The sequence below is a fragment of the Stylophora pistillata genome, chromosome 8 (assembly GCF_964205215.1).
Source record: "Stylophora pistillata chromosome 8, jaStyPist1.2, whole genome shotgun sequence".
Taxonomy (NCBI): domain Eukaryota; kingdom Metazoa; phylum Cnidaria; class Anthozoa; order Scleractinia; family Pocilloporidae; genus Stylophora; species Stylophora pistillata.
The window spans coordinates 26,356,070-26,377,356 of NC_142526.1; the positions used below are offsets into that span (position 1 = coordinate 26,356,070).

The 21,287-nt window shown below is 38.8% G+C and overlaps 1 protein-coding gene and 1 long non-coding RNA gene across 9 annotated transcripts in view; one reads left to right on the plus strand and one right to left on the minus strand.

Moving 5' to 3' along the window:
- Nucleotides 1-10,972, minus strand: part of LOC111337569 (uncharacterized) — a 14,516-nt gene extending 3,544 nt beyond the window's left edge. Inside the window, exons 1-13 of one of the 4 annotated variants that reach the window (XM_088729807.1) lie at nucleotides 10,903-10,972; nucleotides 9,177-9,233; nucleotides 8,323-8,388; nucleotides 8,166-8,216; nucleotides 7,410-7,467; nucleotides 6,468-6,524; nucleotides 5,838-5,900; nucleotides 5,485-5,544; nucleotides 4,956-5,021; nucleotides 4,361-4,414; nucleotides 3,214-3,375; nucleotides 2,935-3,012; nucleotides 2,690-2,757 (exon numbers count right to left, since the gene is read on the minus strand). In XM_088729807.1, coding sequence (XP_088585933.1) covers nucleotides 2,990-3,012; nucleotides 3,214-3,375; nucleotides 4,361-4,414; nucleotides 4,956-5,021; nucleotides 5,485-5,544; nucleotides 5,838-5,900; nucleotides 6,468-6,524; nucleotides 7,410-7,467; nucleotides 8,166-8,216; nucleotides 8,323-8,340 — 612 coding nt within the window. In that variant the 5' untranslated portion in view covers nucleotides 8,341-8,388; nucleotides 9,177-9,233; nucleotides 10,903-10,972 and the 3' untranslated portion in view covers nucleotides 2,690-2,757; nucleotides 2,935-2,989. Of the gene's footprint in view, nucleotides 1-2,689; nucleotides 2,758-2,934; nucleotides 3,013-3,213; nucleotides 3,376-4,360; nucleotides 4,415-4,955; nucleotides 5,022-5,484; nucleotides 5,545-5,837; nucleotides 5,901-6,467; nucleotides 6,525-7,409; nucleotides 7,468-8,165; nucleotides 8,217-8,322; nucleotides 8,389-9,176; nucleotides 10,180-10,902 lie in introns of those variants that run through there. The other 3 variants (XM_088729806.1, XM_088729808.1, XM_088729809.1) reach the window with 3 other exon arrangements.
- Nucleotides 10,973-18,749: 7,777 nt separating this feature from the next.
- The window catches only part of LOC111337586 (uncharacterized), a 36,610-nt gene continuing 34,072 nt past the window's right edge, over nucleotides 18,750-21,287 (plus strand). For all 5 annotated transcript variants that reach the window (XR_015991234.1, XR_015991232.1, XR_015991233.1 and 2 more), the window contains exon 1: nucleotides 18,750-18,938. This is a non-coding gene — a long non-coding RNA (uncharacterized LOC111337586). The remainder of the gene's footprint in view (nucleotides 18,939-21,287) is intronic.

The window sequence follows — 21,287 nt, forward strand, 5'->3', positions numbered from 1 at the left end:
CAAGTGAAAGGCAATTCATTCCATGATAAAAAACGTTGGATGTAATATAATTTTAAATCACGGTATAATACCTCCGATGGGATTTACAGTATTAGCTTGGCGTACTTACTCCTTTTAACGTGACGCGTGATTTGTAAAAACATTCTCCGTAATGCGTGAAAAATGCAGTGTAATGAGTGATTCGAACCCCCCTCCCTCCCCCTTTGCCATCCGTAGAGGAGCAGCCATAAATAACAAATAAATTTTAAAGACCACTCAGCATAAACAATGTACGGATATCGCGGCCATTTGAGCAAGAAAGGAATAAATGTTTTGGTAAAATAAATGGGCCACAGATGCATACAGAATGATTGGAACAAAGTCTGATCACCAAACTTCTGATTAAAGATGAATTGACACTTTGTAACTTGTGAAGAGGTGAGAAAGAGTTACTGTTCAAATGCTCGATTAGAGAGGAAATGTTTGATATTTTAAGATGAGATTCAGATTGTTGTCTAAATTGTATCTGTTTTAAATGTTAGGAATTTGAATAATAGTATCAGTTCACCTATGCAAACTGAGTGTGCGCGATACAGATAGTTAGGGAATAAAGTGAAACAGAGCGAGACAAAGCTTGGATGTTCTTTTTATCTGGAGAATCGGATATAAGGCCTTGGCTACGAGGAGAGCTAGATGAGTCCTTATAGAGGTAGATAAGCAGCCGATAAATACCACAAGCTTAGCCAGAGATGCTCTTTTCTTATTTCGAGGGTTAACACAACCCATCGTAGCCATGACACCGCCAAACATGGTCGAGAACTTAGCAATAGTTCAACCGTACCTTCAGAAAGCCAAGAGGACGATGTCATGGCAGAGGACCTTGAAAGTGTAAGCCAATGAAAGGAACCACCCCGGTATCAGTACTAACTCTGAGCTTTATCAGGGCAAGAGGGGGTTGAAACGATGAGAGCAGATGGATTTATGACCAAAAGCCTTGACTAGGTTTAACAGTGGTATATCCAGAGGCAAAAAGAGGCTGTTGTTTCGGCTTTTGAGAGCTTTGATCGATTTCTAAAAAGGCTAAGATTATATCAGCATGTCCCCTATTGCAAAGTTATCAAAGAAGACCCAAATCTAAGCTATCAATCAGAGTGGAAAGGTTGGTATCACGTTTGGTATAATTCATGGCCTGATTCCTGTAGAACCAAAATATAGTCGGATGCCTTGGTCTTTAACATTAGCTCGTATTAGCTCATTTGCTTCTAAGGAGGCAGCATGGTCGAGTGGTCAGCGTGTCGGACTTGCAATCCGTCGCTCCTGGGTTCGAGTCCCGCCCTGGCCACTACTTCGATTTGTTTCACGGTAGCCCCGAGCTTCAAATCCTCGGCCATGCTTGTAATATAGCCAACTGGTTTGCCTTCGGCCAGTTGGGATTCTTAACAACGTTAGTTTCAATTTGAATTATTTGTTTAAGTTGTTTCGTGGAAAACCTGTAAACTAGCTTCTAGCTAAGTATTTCTCCACGTTAAACTGTTTATTATTATTATTATTATTATTATTATTATTATTCTTATCATTATATTATTAAGCATCAAGTCTTTGATGTGCAGCGACAATACTACAGAGTGACATGAGTTCGGCTACTTTCTATATGAACCCGATGAAACTATTGCATTTAAATATCTCATCTGTAATTGATTTTGCAAGTTATTTGCACCATCGTTTTTATCAAAAAGTGGGGACGCCGGGATACAGTGACCATAAATAATAGATAACTTGCTCACTATCTCTTTCTGAGACGCGGTGAGTTGAGAAGTTAGAGAGGATAACATTGCAAACGCCTCAAATGACTTTCCCGGGGAACTAACAGATCTTCAAGACAATCAAGGTGAGCAAGACGCAATAATGTCAAATGTATGGCTGATCAGACTAAAAGTGGAAGGTGGGGAGACGGTGGTTCTGGACTGGTCATGTTACGACATAATGAAGTCAGGAATAAACAGATCCAGCGCATACCAGTTACTGGGAACCAGTAAGAGAGGTTGACTAAAGGAGAAAAAGGCACGCACAGCGTGCGCACAGCAAGGAAGCAGGCTCAAGTGTTGGACTAAGGCCATGGTTGTAGTGAGTGTTTGTACCGTAAAGGAGAGGGGAAGGAGAGGTGATAATTACAACAACAAGCACGAAACTCTGATTGCCTCTTCTTCATGCATATTTGTTGAATACAGCGAAAATTGGAAACGTCTCCTCTCACGCTGTCAATTTGTGCGAATCATTTAGGCACGAGAAACTGGACAAACATAACTCTTAGCGAGGCTACTGACAAAGTTAAATTTCCTTTTGTATCTCAGATTCTCAAAGTCAGCAATTTAGCAATCAACGCAGTGGTTGCAGTTTCTGTGACGAACCCGGCACGCTTTCCGTCGCTCTGCCTTTTGCATCCTAGAGACATCAACAGCTGCTAGTGTTCGGCATCACGGTTGATAACTGTATCTTACGATTATATCCATTTTAAAAATAAATCATCTTGCGGCTTTTATCGAGTAGCATCGCTTGCGTTACTAACAGGAAATGGTGCAAGAGCTGATTTTATGGCATTATCAGAAATCATAATCATATGTCTGAAATAGTGAATATCCATGAAATTGACAGAGACCACCACAAATTCAGCTTTTTATGTCTTTTATGCGAATGAATTTTCAAAGGATACGGCCAATCCTTTATGACACCAGATCTTTGCTTCATCATACAACTTAAGCTGCACACAAGCTTCAGCTCCTATGAATATGGTGGAAAATGGTTAGAGTATTTTTTTGAGAAGACAGAAGAACTGCACTTTCAATTCACAAATGACGATTTATGGTGTATGACCACATAGATTTGAACCAGGGAATTTTATGTCAACGTGGTCAGAGTTATTGTAAGTAACTGAATGGCGGCTAAACTGAAACTCACCTTTCTTCAAGGCCTTCGTGAAAGTTGGCTCCAATTGAACAGCAACGGTGGCATCCTACAGGCTGCTTTCGAAGTTTTCTAGAAGAGGGATGTAGAGGTAATTCGTCATTCGCGTCTGATAGGATAGTGAAAAGCGCATCCGTCACGTAATGTCTTGTATCTCATTTGAAGTGATGGACAAACGATCCGAAAAAATAGCGTCAAATGGAACTAGGTAACTCTTTTTGAAGACGAATTTTTTAAGAAAACTATGAATAATTCAACATTAAAATTCCATACCTAAATGGAAATTAGCTGCTGCCCTGTTACTATAAAGTTTGGCTGTTACGTGGTAATCTTTGCAATTAAGTTGAAGTCCTTCGGTGTAGAGTTGTAACGCATTATGAAAATCTCCTTGTTTGTATTCTTTGTTGCCTTGCTGAAGACATTCCTTTGCTATCACTGAAAATGCAGGAAACACCGAAATGTCACTCGTTATGACCGCTAACTTGCAATACCTCACATATCCACCAACACTTAGTTCATGTCCCAAATTATGTATGCACGTACTCGGTATTCATTTCTCATGGTTTTTTTTTTTATGTATGCTAAATTACTCGATATTCATTTCTCATATTTTTCAAGTAGAATATGGGTTTTTATAATTTTGAGAACATTTTGAGCAAGGTTTTTTCACGAACAGGCAGTTGCTCTTGATTGAAAATGGATCAACAAAAGTAAACAAAAACGACAACAACAAAGAAACAGCTACAACAAGAAAACCAAAGATATTTGAACGACTAATAGCAAAAAAAGTGAATAACTGGTTTAAAGCACGGGGACACACAATCAACAAACACGCGATTTGTTAGATTGATCTGACATTTGATTGGGCAAGACCGTAACGGCATTTTGCAAACAATCGCAAAACGAACTCAAGTAAAACCAAAGAGATCTGGAATTATTTTTTTCCGTTCATGTACGTTACTGTTCATAGCGTTCGATAATTTGAGCTTTTCAAGACACATGAGTCACATTTTCAATTAACCATTTTTAAGGCTAGGTTTTTTTGTTGTTTTTTTTTTTAACGGTAAGGCGACCACCTTTTTTATTCTCGTAGTACAGTGATAATTAAAGTTACTCTCGAAAAAATATCATCACTTTACTCCATTTTATTTGAGATGAAAAATTTGTACCAAATCAGTTCGAATTCTTGGTTCATCTTCAACAAAGGTTCCGACACAGAAATTTGCAATAAAATGTAGTAAAACAATCTAGGATTACTTTGATTTTCCTTTCGCTTGATGATTGGTGAAGAAATCTTGTGCCTCTATAACCAGCTGACTTGCAGCTGGATCACAGGCATTTTCCTGCGCGTCAGAGATTTTCCTTGTATCTACTTCAAGTTCTTTGTGGTTTTTAGTGATTAGTCTCAGTTCTCACTTACCTACTAAAGGGTCATCGTCGAGATTTACGTCGTTATCACCTGAAGTTTCGTTCTCTGAAATAATTAAGAGATGTAGCAACGCTTTTACGTGAAACGGCAAACATCAGCTTACCCTTTAACGTTTCACGTAAAATAGTGTGAATCTTGCTCCTTTTGCTTCGCGTGAGTTCACGCGTTATCATGGTGGATTTGAAGGCGCGCTTGTATGACTTACAAGGAATAGTTTTGATGCACTATTTCCGGTAATCAAGTTCTACTCTATCGGAAAACGTGAAAAAGGGGAGGGGAAAAAAGGGTCACGTGGTCACTCTTGCCCTTCAAGTTTCACGTAAACGCGGTTCTAAATCTCTCTTATAACAAATATTTAAGATATCGTCTACACGTACCAGAACTGCGCTAATTTTCTATTTCAGTGACTCGTGATGAAATGCACAATTCATGGAATATATGTTTTGATATCCCAGACGATCACCGTACCGATAAGAATAAGTGGACATGTTAAAATTTACCCTGTTTGTTGACAAACTCTTAATTCCACAACATACTCCTGTGTTAATAGCACACACAAAAAGCTGATCAACAATCAATTTCTTACCTGATAAGTTGTTGACAAGAGAGTCCTCGTTTCCTTCAGCTGCCTCAGTTTGTGTCTCTTTGATAACTAAAACGAAAAGGGAAATGATAATAACGCAATCAGTTGTGACCTGTAATATAGTTTTTTGTGTACTTCTAATATTTCTTGGTTTTTGCCCTTCTGTTGAGCAGAATCTGCCTTAAGTAAGTAATCCTGCTTTCCAAAGTCAGTCCTTTTAACGTTTTACGTTATTGCGGAGTCCTAGTCAGTATTGTGGTTCGTTAGTCGACGATGTAGAGAAACGCGGTTGTTAACATCACCATTCCTCGTGACCGATCTTTTCAACTGCTCCTTGTTAGTTTTGTTTGAAAATAAATGTTATTTGTTTTTGAATTTTTATGGATTTCGCCTTCGTCCGCTAGGTGCCGAAAATCTTCGTTAAAAACGCCCGCCGGCCAGTCTTTAGCAGAAAAAAAGATCCATGCATATTTTACTTAACACGGCTCAGCGTCTTTTAGAATTAAAAAATTCATTTAATTTCCTAACTTACCTGCTGAAGAGGCACTGTTTGAATCCAGTGTCTCGTCACCGGAAGTAGCCTTACTTTTTCCTGTTAAACAAATGACAGTGAAAAAAAAAGTTCGCTTTTGAGTTTTGTCACGTTGTATGTCTTCTACATATGCTTCTTTTATACTGATAGGTACAAAGCCATCCAATCACTCACAAGTACAATTCTTGCACTCAACTTGTAATAGCGCGATTGATAACTGGGCTGTTAGACTGTCGAGATACCAAGATGATTCGGTTTGCTAATCATAGTTCACAAAATATCGGTTCGGGTTGTATTTTTATATCATCACAGTATTAAAAACAATCTAAAAAGGCTTCATTCTTTTTCTTTACCTGAGGAGCTGTTGTCAACAGCAGCCAGGTTTTCATCAGCGGCCATTGAAGCCTCTTTGCCAACTGAAATGCCAATGCATATTAACAGTTAAAACACTCGCGATCTACGATGACTTTTGTTGTTCAACCTCTAATACATTCCAGGTTCTTCGCCGCAGTGTTGCACTATCTAAGACTGAGATAACTTAAGAAACGGGAAACATTTGTTTGCACGGTAACGCCAAGGCTTTCTTTGTTATTTCCCTTCTAAAGACAGGCTCCTTCTCACTTGATCTGTTTTCAGTCTATCGAGGGGCAAACTTGTCGAGTAACATTTTTGTCCACATAACCCTAGCTGTTGTCAGATACTTTTGAATAATGTCGGTTAAGGTAACGTTATATGCTTTCCTTGTCAATTAATGGTTAGAGTCACGATACATGTATTATGTTGTGTAAAGAAAGCAATGAAATTTTTTTACGTAAAAGGCCTTAAATTTCTTATTCCAAGTTAGTTAAGAAAAATTTTATGTTATTTTGCCTGGTTTTAAACAAAAACTGTGCCGGGCGTCTCCTGTTTGTGAAGCCTTTTAGATAACTTAGTGCAGATTTAGGCCTACATTCCGCATTCGGTTTTACATTGATCTCCCGTACCTTTTGGTTTGCTTCCATCGTCATCCGATTCCTCTTTGGGTGCAAAATGATCTTGGACTAGCAAACAACACAAGTTTACTTGAGCAAAAAACACTTTCAGTGTTCAGTTCGTTCGTAAGATTGTTTTCATAGCGTTTGCTGTACTCAGTGGTTTCAAACTAAGAATGACTACCATCTCTTTCCCGTTTATTTCTCTTACCTGAAGAAAGCTCATCATCCAAATCCAGTGTTTCCTGGATTGCCGTAGCCTCCTACGCAGACGTTCTTTGGGCTCGTCACGTAATCTTCCTCCCCAACGAACGTGGGAGAGGAAGATTGCGTGACGAGCCCAAAGAACGTCTGCGAAGGAGGCTAAGTCAACGGTGGAGTTCGTCATTCATTGATTGTGAGCAGTTTGATAGCAGTTTGATATCTGACATCGCCAATAAGCGTTGCTCATCTGTCTTCAGTCAGTCATTTGTTGGGTTTCCTTTTTATCTCCCTGTCTCCGGTTTAGTTATAAGGGGCTTGGCAATCGGCGCACTTAATTAAATAAACCGGTCGTTGTCTAATATTTGAATTGTCCTTGTCTTTAATGTTTATTAGTTATGGAAGTTCTTTTTTTTTTTGACATTTTATAAACTTTGACTTCGTTTCGGTAACGCAATATTCAAAAACTACTTTGTCTAAAACAGTCCGCTGGGTCACCGCACAAAATTGGTCAAAGACGCCCGCAACCGATTTTCAGAAAACACATCTCTGCAAACTCAACTCCACTGGGCTCCAAAGAAGGGCTAACGCTCGAAACGTCAGCTTTTGTAATCGTTACGGTGGTCAATTTACCACTTCAACTTAGTTGATATATCCAAATTATTTCGTTACTCCCACCGACGCAGCCCTAAACAGTTTCTTTCGAAACTATCAGCCTTTATCCACTGGGCTCAATCGAACTTCCAAACTTACATGCTGAAGGAGTATCCTTCAAATCCAGTTTTTTCTCAACAGAAGTAGCTTGAATTTTCTGTCGATGAAATGACAACGAAATTATTTTCACTTTTATGTGGCTGTTATCAACTGGTCAAAGAGGCAGCTCATAGATTGAAGTTGTGATAACGCGATTGATAACTGGCCTGTTGGACTGTGGAGATAACACCATTATTCGCTTTGCTAAAATACCGATAAATATAAGTAATAATACTTGAGATTTTTCACAACATTTTCTTTCTTTATCTCCTAATATATTCAAGGGTTTTCCCCTTGATGTAAAAATATCTAAGACCGAAAATAGTATAGAAAGTAAAAAAATTAAAACGCATGGTTATTGAGCATATCTAGGCTGTAAAATAATTTCGTCTTTGTTTGTATCCTAAATATTGGCCCACAGAAAGTGACTCAGTCCATCTTGTTTAGCGACGTATTTCCCAGTGCTAAATTGACGCGGCCTACCCTTTTCGATATAGTCTGTTTAGTTCAGTGCGTACACGTTTCTTGTCTCTCAGTGGCTTAAAGTCGCTTTAAAAAATAGTATCACGAAACAAGGTGCGAGGAAGACATTGAACATGTTTAATGTAGTAAGGCCTTATATAAAGTTACGGCAACTGTGCGGAACAGCTTTAAAGTTGAAACATAGTCAGAGGGTATTTTGTTTAGTTTCAACAGATAGTAAAATTTATGTTACAATTTTACTATAGGTTTAGAGTTTGAACTAAACACCCGTACCTGTTGATTCGCCATCGTTATCATCTGACTCCTCTTTGAATCGAAACTGACCTTGAAATGGTAAGGAAGAATATTTTACTTCAAGCAAAGGAAACTTTCAGCCTTAATGAGTCAGTTTTTTGTGTTTGATTTATTTTCCTTGTTTCATTTCTCTAACCTGATGAAAGCTAATCATCCAAAGGCACCTTTTCTTGGTTTGCTGAGACTTTCCCCTCCGAAGTATCTAAAAATTAGAAAAAGGATAAAACATCATTATTGGGTTGTACTTTTAAACTTTCCTTTAAACAAGGAAGGATAGATTGGTTGAAAGTAACCCCCCTAGTGAGTGCATAAAGCGTCATATATGATATACATCAAAAAAATAATTGCACCCTTTTTTCGCCTCTTTTAGAAAAAAATAAATAACGATCGCCACCACCATGTTTATCGTCATCAAAATCATCATTATTGGTGATACTATCATTGTTTTCATCATCACCAAGTTTTTCTACCGTTCCCAGGACCATTACCAGTATGCAGTCTTTAACTCATAACAGACAGTTTGCTACTAAGATAAAGTTTGATTTCAACCTAGGTCAATACTTTATCGACGTAAGTTTAACTCTCATTTTTCACTAACTTGCAGCTGAGAAAGAAGCATTTAAATCCACACCTTGATCACTTGAGGAAGCTTTACTTTTGCTTGCTACCGAAATTACGACGAAAAGTTGTATCTCGGCTAAGTCGATTGAATTGAAGTCTCAGTTAAGTTAATGTTAGTGCATCTGAATCGTCAGTTCACGGGTAGTCTACTTCAAATAAGCTTAGCGTTCAGGGTATACTATTTGCCAGGGACTCAGTATTAGTATGAGTTACGTATTGAAAATAGATTTCCCCGTCCCGGGAATGATAAGTTCATTAATTATCAACATAAATAATTTCTGTCCATCATGAGGACGAACTCTGTTCTGTTGTCATTGCGGAAGTGGAAAAAAAGAATCTGATAGGCATGTATTAAACTGTTTTTCTCACCTAATGAATTGTTATCAGGCAAGTTCTGGTTTCCTTCGGCTGCTTCAACTTTTGCCTCTTTGGTAACTCAAAAGAACAGATTATATCATTGGTCATATAAACTGAAATATTTGACAAGCCTCAGTTTTAATCGATTTTTTTGATCATCCTATATGTTCATTTGGTTTTTCCCTGAGTATCGCAACGTGCAAGTCTAAAATAAGTTTACAAACTGAAAAATTAAAGGGCACAGTTAATGTGTAGTTTTAGGCTAAGAAAGAATCTCTTGGCTCCTGTTATCCTAAATATTTACCAACTAAAAATTACTCAGTCCACTTTTAATCTGTAGAAATGCTCTATTGTCTATCTTGACACGTTTTTGTTGAGGTAAGCCCGGCTGTTCTTTTGGGAAATACTTTTGTTGGGTTAATTTCCACACTTCTCGTGTCTCTCGGCGCCGGCTTCTTGGTCAGTCAAACAGTCAAGATCACTCAACAAAGTGCGAGGTAGACGTTTCCATTTTAAGACTAAAATGATTTCAGAAACTGAAAAAATTAAAATGCGCAAGTTCTCCCTAATTCGTTTTTGCTATATCGAGCTTACCAAATTATCTGTTCTCGATTTTTTAGCACAAACCGACTAAGAAAGGCCAACTCAGTCCGTTCAGTCATTTTCAAGGTGTTTAAAGGCCGCTTTTCGTCGCAGTGTTTAATTGACGATTCAATTCGAATCATTTTGTCGTACAAACTTAGGCTGTGTCACGTTGCCTTCTCAGTCTTGCACGCTTTTCAAAAATTTAGAGATAACTAGTGTAACCAAGGTCTACTTTGTTTCAACAACTTATTATCATCGAAAGAAGAAAAAAGCAATTACCTCGCGCAACCAGGATATAACAATTTAATTCGTTCATTAACAAAAGGCTCGCTGAATAATCCTACCGTGAGTTAAATTATTTTGTTCGCATCGTGAGAGAAGGTTAAGGTTACCGTGCACCTTCAGGGGTGTCTCGCGTGCAAGCGATGTAGCGCGTCCGCTTTAAACTGTAGATATCTAAACTCCATATCAAATTAAAGCTTATAGGACTGCCTATCAGACTATACCAAAAATTTTGAAAAAAAAAATAATTGTCGAATTTTTCACGACTTCTAAATGCGATCGCCCGACTCACCTTTTGAACGTTACATGTTGAAGCGAATTTTGTTTTTCGCTTATTTAATGTGTTCCTCCATTTCTGGGACCAAAGCGCTAAAAAAAACGTGTCTGCGATTTGCCATATTCAATTTCAGTGAAAAGTTACAGAACATTTTTGAAATAGGATTAAAAGAATGTGGAGTGATCATACAAAAATCGCTCTTGAAAAAAAAAGTATTTAGAAATAAAAAATGTGGAGACAAGTTACGTTTTTGTTGTTTATATGTAAAACTAGCTACTGTCAAAATTTGAGAGCAATCGAACAAATTCCCTTTGACTTATAGCTCTTAAAAGGTGATTCGGGCGCTCGCATTTAGAAGTCGTGAAAAATTCGACAATTCATTTTTTTCAAAATTTTTAGTATAGTCTGATAGCCAGTCCTTTTAGCTTTAATTTGATATGGGGTTTAGATATCTACAGTTTAAACCGGACGCGCTACATAGCTTGCACGCGAGACACCCCTGAAGGTGCACGGTAACCTTAAACACGCATTCACTAATTCGCGAAATTTATCAAAAATATTCTTTATGATATCGAGTAATCTTATTACTTTTACCTGTTGATTTGTGACCAGTGACATCAGACTCCTTCTTGAATGTAACTTGACATTTCTCTGTGTCCAGGTACACTAAGAAAAATAGATTGTTATTTTAAGCGTAGAAAAATAAACTATTATTTTAAGTAAAGGCTGATAGTTTCTAGAGAAACTGTTTGGCGCTGCGTCGGTGGGGGTAACGAAATAATTTGAATATATCAACAAAGTTGAAATGGTAAACGGTTATAAAAGCTGACGTTTCGAGCGTTAGCCCTTCGTCGGAGCGAATATATCAACTTTGTTGATATATTCATATTATTTTAAGTGTAGATGTAGAGTACAATTACTAAACTCGCTTACCGGTCGCGGTTTGTTTGTATGTTTGTTTTTTGCTTCTTATTTAATGATCACTGAGTTGTTTGTTTATTTTCATACATTTCTTGCTTCAGGTCCTTCTCCTTCTTAAAAATGATACAAACTTGAGAAGTGCAATTCATTTCTGTTTTCCCCACCTGAAGAAAGCTCATCATCCATATCCAGTTTTCCTTGAATTTCCGAGGCTCTATCTAAAAAAGAGGTCACCCCAGTGTTAGCGTGACTCTCCTGCAAATGAAACTTTGAATGAGACTGCTTCAAGATTCTCCTGGTTCGAAGAAAAGGTGAGTCCGAAGATCTAAAAAGTTGCAGGATTAATTACAGTAAAGATTCTTTGGTTCTAGATTTTAGTTCTAATTTTTTTGTGTATGGCGTGGATATTGAGTATATTTTCTCATACTTAGCTGATAATTCACGTTTCAGTCTTTTATTGAGCCTTTTTCAGTCACACTCTTCGACACGTTCCTCAAGGTATGCAATCTTTTGGCAAATCAAGTCTGGATTTTCAAAATCGTTCTTTTTCGAGAGTGTCAACCGATGTAGGTTTATCTAATTTTACCAGTATTTTTATCATTCCTACTGTGGATTCCTCAGAAAATATCTACTTGTGTCTTCTTTTCTTCTGTCATGTATTCTTCACAATTTAAATCGATTAGAAATTTGGTGAGCCACTTTAATTAGAGAAGACAATACGGATTTTAGGGTTACTTTGGCTTCAAGTGTAACGAGGTTGAACAGAGGAAATGACAACTGAAACAAAAGAATTACCGTGGAAAGAGGAAGCTAAGAGACCTTCTCAAGATTCGAAAAAGAAATTTAAAACGAAAACTGGAACGTCACTGTTTGAAGTTGCTCTATATGAGTCATAGCTTTTCAATGTAGCACATGAATTTTGCAAAACTAATATTGTTTAACTCCATTTTTTTCGTCGTTTTTTCTTGACTTCATAATGTCGAAGTGCAGCTCGACGGCGAGCGTTACTAAGGATCTCCCAGGGGTTTTGGGGAACAAGGGAACATTGGCAAAATATTGAGGGGAAGAAGGGAACATAAGCGTATTTTTGGGGGGAACAGGGGAACAAAACTCTACAAATTAGAGGAGAGAATATTGTGATATAAGAAATAAAGACCGCAAGGAAGAGGGCAAATTTGGACGAGTTTATGTATTATGATGATTGACCAGGAGAATTAAGGTTAGTTCTACAGCTCATCCCACTCTGATGGATTGTGAATTAAGGTTAGTTCTACAGCTCATCCCACTCTGATGGATTGTGAATTAAGGTTAGTTCTACAGCTCATCCCACTCTGATGGATTGTGAATTAAGGTTAGTTCTACAGCTCATCCCACTCTGATGGATTGTGAATTAAGGTTAGTTCTACAGCTCATCCCACTCTGATGGACTGTGAATTAAGGTTAGTTCTACAGCTCATCCCACTCTGATGGATTGAGAATTAAGGTTAGTTTTACAGCTCATCCCACTCTGATGGATTGTGAATTAAGGTTAGTTCTACAGCTCATCCCACTCTGATGGATTGTGAATTAAGGTTAGTTCTACAGCTCATCCTACTCTGATGGATTGTGAATTAAGGTTAGTTCTACAGCTCATCCCACTCTGATGGATTGTGAATTAAGGTTAGTTCTACAGCTCATCCCACTCTGATGGATTGTGAATTAAGGTTAGTTCTACAGCTCATCCCACTCTGATGGATTGTGAATTAAGGTTAGTTCTACAGCTCATCCCACTCTGATGGATTGTGAATTAAGGTTAGTTCTACAGCTCATCCTACTCTGATGGATTGTGAATTAAGGTTAGTTCTACAGCTCATCCCACTCTGATGGACTGTGAATTAAGGTTAGTTCTACAGCTCATCCCACTCTGATGGATTGGGAATTTCACTCAGTTGTTCGAGATGATGTCACACAAATTGAACGTCACATAAAATGTATTCTATTCTTTTATAAGTTTTGTTTTTGGTGTCTTTCTTTTTTGCAGGAGGGAATTGAGGGTGGTGATAAGTGGCAAGCAAATTTATTAAACGGGGAACAAATAAGGAAACAGTGTGGGAACGTGGGAACACAGGACAATTTTGGAAGAGAACAAGGGAACGAGGACCCCTTTGGGAGACCCTGGTTACTATGAATTTTAGAACTCGGTTGATAATGAAGTTTCAAAGGTAGTTACTGTTTAAAACTTTCATGAAGACGATTAAAGCAGAATTACAATGAAATTGTATTATTATCCAACTACACTTCGTAGAGTACAAATAACGCCATAGACGAGTACAAATATCACGCGGTATTTGTACTCCAGAGAACCGGTTAGACAGGTTTTCTCGCATCGCGCAAGCGAAGAAGGATGGACGGTACGAAAAAAAAGGCGGACAATCTGAATCATATTTTATTGACGACGAAGGGTCGGAATGGAACGAAGAAAAAAAGGTACACGACCAAGAAATTTCTTCATTTATTGAAAAAAATAGAAACAGCAACACGACAACGCGCCAATTCCGTTCCGCTTCGCATACTTCTGTCACACACTATCCTTAATAAAATATCCACGAAATTCGCCCGCACTGAAATAACAATTTGGCGTGTTGGATAATAAATAACTCATTAGACGTTTTGTTGTGTAGTATCGCAGAGTATTTTACTCGTTATTTGTATTTTGACTCGCCCTACGGGCTCGTAAAAATACTCAGCGATACTACACAACAAAACGTCTAATAAGATCTACATCACCTGAGGAAATCTTGCACCTCAGACCCAGTTCTTCTTTTGATTGTGAGAACTTATCTTCAGCCATAACTGAAAAACAAAACAGAACTAAACAAGTTTGCTTTGGGTCATAGAAATTTGTTTGAAAAAGATTCTGAATGCAAAGTAAAGACAGGAAAACGTATTAAAATAAAAAACCTTGGAGAAAATTTTAAATTTATATTATAATCGTTGATTGGTCTAAATCTACCAGGAAAACAAGTTAGATAGATATATTGAAACGACTGAGGCTGAATATGAAATAGAAATAAACGTTATGAAATTCTCTAGCTTCAGAATGACGAATCCTCAAATCTCACTAGTTTCCATGTAGCACTCAAACTTGCCACCGCCAGGGCGAGTAGAAAAAAGAGAACAAGTTAAAATTGGGCGACTTAAATTTGCAGGGTAGTCGTCAAGTTGTCGATTTGTGTTCAAACAAATTTAACGTACGCGTGTGTTGGATAACGCAAAAAAAATGTACTACAACTTACTTCTTACCTCAATCTCAAAAAAAAAAAAATGCTTGAAAAAATGTTTCCGCGATCAAACTTTCTCTAGCCGCTGCCTCTAGATGAAAATGTGAATGTCTCTAAAATGAACATGCAACATGCACAGTGTTCTTGTACAGACAGGCAGTAATATGGACTGTGCATGTCATTTAAAGAAAATAGAGCTAGAAAAGGAAACCAGAACTTCACGTTTCATTTTCGTGCGTCATGATTTGATTACGTTGCTGGGTAATTTTTTATCATAGTTATCTAAATCAGCTCGGCTAGAAGGAAAACTATCTTCGGGGAAGGCCATGCTTCAATGAACAAACTGCTTACCAGAGAATTTTTACCTGTATTTACAAGACGTGAAAGCCAGCGAAAAGCGTAATAATCCGGAAAGGATTTCAAGAGACGCGTGTAACGACGGTTAATCGTATATTAATATTTAGTTATTTGTTATTTCATCAATATTATCTTGTTGTGTCCTTACTTAGTGGTTTTATTACTGCTATTTTATAATTGACACATGAATAAAGTTCATCATCATCATCATCATCACGATTGAGATGTGCTGCAGCTGTGTGGTAAATTTTAAAGAAGACACAAATCAAAGGCGACTCCCCTGCTGCCTTTGTCAAAGGACCTTGTGACCTATATTATCCCTTTAAGCTCTGACTTCAAATTTAATATTCTCCACACTGTTCTCAATGCATCTGCTGTGACAGACAAGGAGAATTTGTTTATTGATCAAGAACTTCCTAAGTCGGCGGTCATTTTCTTAATCCGCGCTTTCAATTTTCTTGCGTAATCGCATGTCACTACTTAATACATTTAGGAGGACTGGAGTACCACACCTTATTACACGACTCGGGCAGTCAGAGGGCCAATAACTAAAATCAACCAATCAGAATGCTCTATTGCCGGTCCAATATTCTCTAAGTATTGGACCGGGCACTGTCCTGAATGGTCCCGAATGATACCGCATTTGTGTCCCTTTGAACTTCAGTCGTATAATAAATCTCTTATTAACCAAGCTTGCTCCGGGCCGTACTGGAAGAATATCGGCCCTCGGTCTTTTTTGTACGGACCTCGCTGCGCTCGGTCCGTACTGTCAAGACCTCGGGCCGATATTCTCCCAGTACGGCCCTCGCGCTTGGTTAATAAGATATAGTATTGTAATGCCTTAGGCATGGGAGGACTGGGTACCACACCGTATTGTAATGCCTTAGGCATGGGAGGACTGAGTACCACGCCGTATTGTAATGCCTTAGGCATGGGAGGACTGGGTACCACACCGTATTGTAATGCCTTAGGCATGGGAGGACTGGGTACCACACCGTATTGTAATGCCTTAGGCATGGGAGGACTGGGTACCACACCGTATTGTAATGCCTTAGGCATGGGAGTGCCACCTAGTTAAACAGCATCTCAAGACGGCTGCATGTTGACAAAGACTTTGACTTCGTTATAAAAAAAAAAACCTCTGCTTGCAGTGTTCAACATAGGATTTGTTACATTGCATGAACCACTTTTAAGCATTGTCAGTCCTTAGCAACCATTATTCATAATACTGTGTCCTCCCATTTAATAACTGAATTGCTCTACTTGTTTGAAAAACGATTGAAAAAATTCGTGGTGGTATAAAGTTGTTCTGAAAGTCTCTCAGATATTATTTGACCCTTCAATAATTGTCTTTTTTATTTTTACAATGATACAAGGTAAAATTCAGTTGAACAATGACAAACTATCAGCTACTTTCTCGGCTCTGTTAAAAAGATCTATAAAACTGATTCGAGCATGGACTTATTTCCTGTTCATTTGAATCAAAGGCTCTCTTTTTTCAACAAAACTGATTTGTCTATGTGTAAGCAGCTTTACTCGCTGGTATGCTCAGACTGATGATGACGCCGACTGGCAAATTGAGTGTTCTACCGAGCACAGTTAATTGAAGCTCTTTGAGATACTACTCCTGCTGTCTTCCCCCCCTCCCCTCCTGCCCCTGCACTATCTAATGAGATTTAATTCGGCCAAAAATAAATAAGATGGAAAACTTGTATTTTTTCCCACAATTACTAATACAGTGATAAGGAAGTGAAAGCGCTGAAGAGGATATGACCCAACGAACCTAAACCCATTTTGATAAAAGGCTGATAGTTTCTAAAGAAACTGTTTAGGGCTGCGTCGGTGGGGGTAACGAAATAATATGAATATATCAACAAAGTTGAAATGGTAAATTGGCCACCGTTACGATTATAAAAGCTGACGTTTCGAGCGTTAGCCCTTCGTCGGAGCGAATAGGGGAATTGTGGGTTGTGTGTGCTTTTAAAGGCAGAAAAAGGAGCTACGTGATTGGTGGGAACATGGCAACGAGAAAAACTCGAATAAATTAGTCGAATGAAAAGCGTTCGTTGATACCTGTGGGATTAAGAGTGCCGATTTGAAAGATTAACTTTTGTTCAAGAGTTTTGCGGCTTTCCGTGTTGCCTAAATGTAAGGAAAGACCGCAGATAGCCATATGTTGTTTAGAATGATTAGGTAAATTAAAGTGTCTAGCGACTGGTTTAATAGATGCGTCCTTGTCATTCCTTTCCACGTCGCGAAGGTGTTCTCGGAATCGGTCACCTAGTCGTCTTCCTGTTTCGCCGATGTATAACTTTTTGCAATAAGTGCAAGTTATGCAATAGATAACGTTGGCGGAGGTGCACTTGAAGTGATCGGTGATCTTAATGGATCGCTTGGGTCCCGATATTTTCTCAGCGTTGTGAATGAAGGGACAAGTTTTGCATCGTGCGCGAGCGCATTTAAAAGTGCCGGGTTGGCCGCTGAACTTCTGACCGGTCAGTGTAAAACGTAGACTGCGGACTGCAGACTGCGGACTGCAGACCGGGGGTAAAATGTAGACTGAGGGTAAAATGCAGACTGCAGACTGCCGACCAGGGGTAAAATGCAGACTGAGGGTAAAATATTAATAATAAAAAAACGATTCTTAAGGATGAAATAAAGAGTGTTCGTACCCGTGTGATGCATGTGTTCGTACCCGTAAAAAGTGTTCGTACCCGTAAAATAATGTCACGTCAGGACTCATGAAACACACAAAGTCCGCTTCACGCAGTATAAAAGTCACGTCGTCCCCAAGCCTGGCACTATAAAATGTCGGAAAACGAGGACGACGATCTCATGGTAATTTTCGATCATTTGTGTTAATGTCTTTCACAAACTATGCTCGATACCTACAAGTTTACCTTGCCTCGTTGTTGTGCTGTCGTGTTTTGCTTGCCTTGTCTTCCAAACAATTCCAAGACCATATGACCATAGGACCATAAGACCATAGGTAAGATGCATAGCATTGCGATCAGTTTGGGCGCTTTTTGGGAAACTTGGTTCAACAAAATGGGGAGTTCAAGAACTCGAGGTTGATAATATGTTTAACTAAGGCAAATAAATGCCCTTTGGTGTGAGTTTTTGGGATTTTGAAAAAAAAAATTACGGTTACGGGTAGGAACACTCCTAAGTCTTGTTTTTTATTATTAATATTTTATTTTACCCTCAGTCTGCATTTTAACCCTGGTCTGCAGTCTGCAGTCTGCATTTTACCCCTGGTCTGTAGTCCGCAGTCTGCATTTTAACCTCATTCTGCATTTTACCCCCGGTCTGCAGTCCGCAGTCTACGTTTTACACTGACCGACTTCTGACCAAAAAATTGACTATGTTTTTGTCGCGTTTGAATGAAATAAGTGGAGGTTGCGAAAAGCTAGTGCTAGTCTCTGGATCGTTTTGAAGTAATTAAAAGCTTTTAAGAATAATGGATTTAACTGAGTGGTTGTGAGGGTAAAACGTGAGTGAATGGAATGCGGTCGGAATTTTCCTTCTGTGACGTTTGTAGTGCTGACTGTCGATCAATAAGTTGGGCGCGGTGGTGTCCGCTTGAATGACAGAAACAGCGTAACCACGTTTTTCAAAAAACTGGCTCAATGACTGATTTGTGGGAAAAATCAGTCATCACTACATAAACGACGAAGTCTTAGAAACTGTCTAAGATACAATAGTTCAAACCTGAACAATACAATAGTTCAGGTTTGAACTATTGTATAGTCATTCCTTCGACAGATTAATCTCAATTCCAAACAAAAGGGAGCGCAGGAGGAAATAGGTTAATGTCAAACTTAACGGTTTTCAAAATGGCGGGGATTTTTGAAAACCGTGAGTACCCTGGGTACAAGATACGGTCACATGAAGATTGTGAAAGCCAACGTGGGTATATTATCTGAAAATTGAAGTTTATCACTCATTTTATTAAGGTTTGTTCTTGATTTATGGCGTTCGAACGTGTTTTCTTTTAGAAAATTAGATGCACTCTCTCGCAGACCGTAGCGGGGATGAAATGGAGAAGTTTACTGATACTTGGATCAGAAAGATTTGTTTACATCTAACCTGGTAAGACTTTCACGTTTACTTTGAACAGTCGAAGCTCTCTCTCGTAAGCGGACAGCTCTACTTACGGCCGCCTTGTTTGAAACCCCGTTTTAACTCCCGTACAAACTCTGTACTTTTACATTCTCGTAAGTGGACATTCCTGTAAGCGGCCGCGGACACTTTCAGGGATTACGACTTAGACTTTTTCTTTGTTTTTAAGCTCTCGTAACCGGGCACCCGAAAGAAAATCAACAACCTCTGTACAGTATCTTGTTTTTATCAATCAACCATTTTATATTGCCGTTCGTCACAATGATTTTACTGTAATTACAGAACCATATTACAATGTTTGTTTTGTCATCATCCACGTCCGGTTACATTTCGAAGCATATGCGCTTGTGACTGGAATATTACAACGTTGTCAGCACATTGTAGTCATTAGGAACTCAAGTTTCGATTTTAGCCAAGGCAGAGACATTTTAGTGTCACCATAAAAAATACACTGGCAAGGAATTTCTAAGCCGTATCCGGCTCCTCTGTTTACTCGCTTTCTCCTTACAACAGTCTTTCCTTTGTTTGTTCCCCGCTTAAAAACTTGCTAACAAACAGCGACATCCTCAAAGGAATGTGTCCGAGTATTTTATCGTTCTTGTTTATGGTGTTTGGGTGTTCTTGAGTCGACAGATCACTGAGGTGCATTCCTAGTACTGCAGTATACAGTACTGTAATACTGTTCAGTTCTCGTCATTATCTTAGGATTGTATAGGGTGCAATAAAACAAAAGTGTCATTTAATACTGCGGTATTTTTTTGTATACCAGTATTTATTGTTAGCTGGGCAAGCCCCCGTGAGCGGCCATCTATCCCCTACACCTCTAGTGGCCGCTTACAAGAACCATTCTCGTAAGCGGCCAGCTCCAGTTACGGACATTTTTATCCCGTCCCGAGGGTGTCCCCTTATGAGAGCTTCGACTGTAACGAAACGCAGCTCAACACAATTGAGCTCGTAAAAGGTTCTTCGTTCTCGTAAAACGAATGCACAAAAGGTGTGATGTTCTATTTTATTGTGAATGTTAATAAATAAATGTAGACTTGCAAAACCCACAATGAAGTGGTATCAGCTTCAAGCTCATTCTTGGTGCAAGAAACTGCTAAAAAACGAGGAGCCAATCAGGAAGGCTTTGGAAAATAAGAGTGACAAAACGGAGGAAAGCCACACCGGTTCTTACACTGGGGCACATGTAACCAGCGGATAACTTACTTACATGTACATTTCTTGGCTTACATGTACTATGCAGCTATATTATAACCAAGCTAGTATTGTCTGAGGGAGCAATAATGCTTCCTGATTAGCTATTTAACCAACTTACAAACTTATTTACAGACTCAGTGTGTGGTTATAGTAAATATCCATACAGTAAATATCCATGGATGGCTTGTCAACTTAAACTTGGCCCCTCTTACCCTTTGAAGAAAGATTTCTGCATAATCCCATACTTTTCTCAAAAAGAGCAGTGGTCCCAAGTGTAATTTGTTGTTTTTTCATTGTTTTCTTTTACCCAAGTACTCTATTCTTATTGAAGTGCAGTTGTATGAAGTGCAGTTGTATGTCTCCCCAGGGAATTTAAAATAACTTCAATGATCCATCTCCCCTGTAATATTCAATGCAATAAACAGGTACCCTCAACCTCATTCTTAGAAATCCAAACAATTCAGTCCTTAGTTTTTGCTGTGCATTATTTTAAAATGAGATGTCTACATTTACAAACAATATAAAGCTCTTTTTAACAAATGGTAAACACCACAGCGTACACTATTGAGTTATGGATGCACGCGGGAGGTTGCTAAGCATGAAAGAAGCGTTAGAGTCGCTCAAGGCGATAGCCGAGAGCGACTCTAGCTTCTTGAGTGCTTAGCAAACCTCCCAAGTGCATCCATAACTCAATAGTGTACGCTGTGGTGTTTACCATTTGTTTTATAACATAACATTAACACATTGTAGCTAAAGAGTTCCCTTTTGTTTAACAAATCTTACGTGACCAGAAAAAAACAAGCGCGCGCGGAAAAATAGTCTTTGCATTTGCTCACGTCAGCAGCGTACACCCATGGGCAAATGGGGGACGCTAAATTGACCAATCAGAGCGTGCGCTTTACTTTGGTTATGTTATAAAATTGATTAGATGTAAATGAACTTGTGATGTGTAAGCAATAGGTGTTACTAGCAAGTATAGGGGTAAGTCTGCAGTCGAGTCATGTGGCCCAACTAGCTGGAGCTTATTCTGGTTTCCATGTAGCATGCAGTGATTAGGAGTATTACTACTTCCCCCCTGGATGGGATGTTGGTCTATTACAAGGTTACCCCCCTAGCATT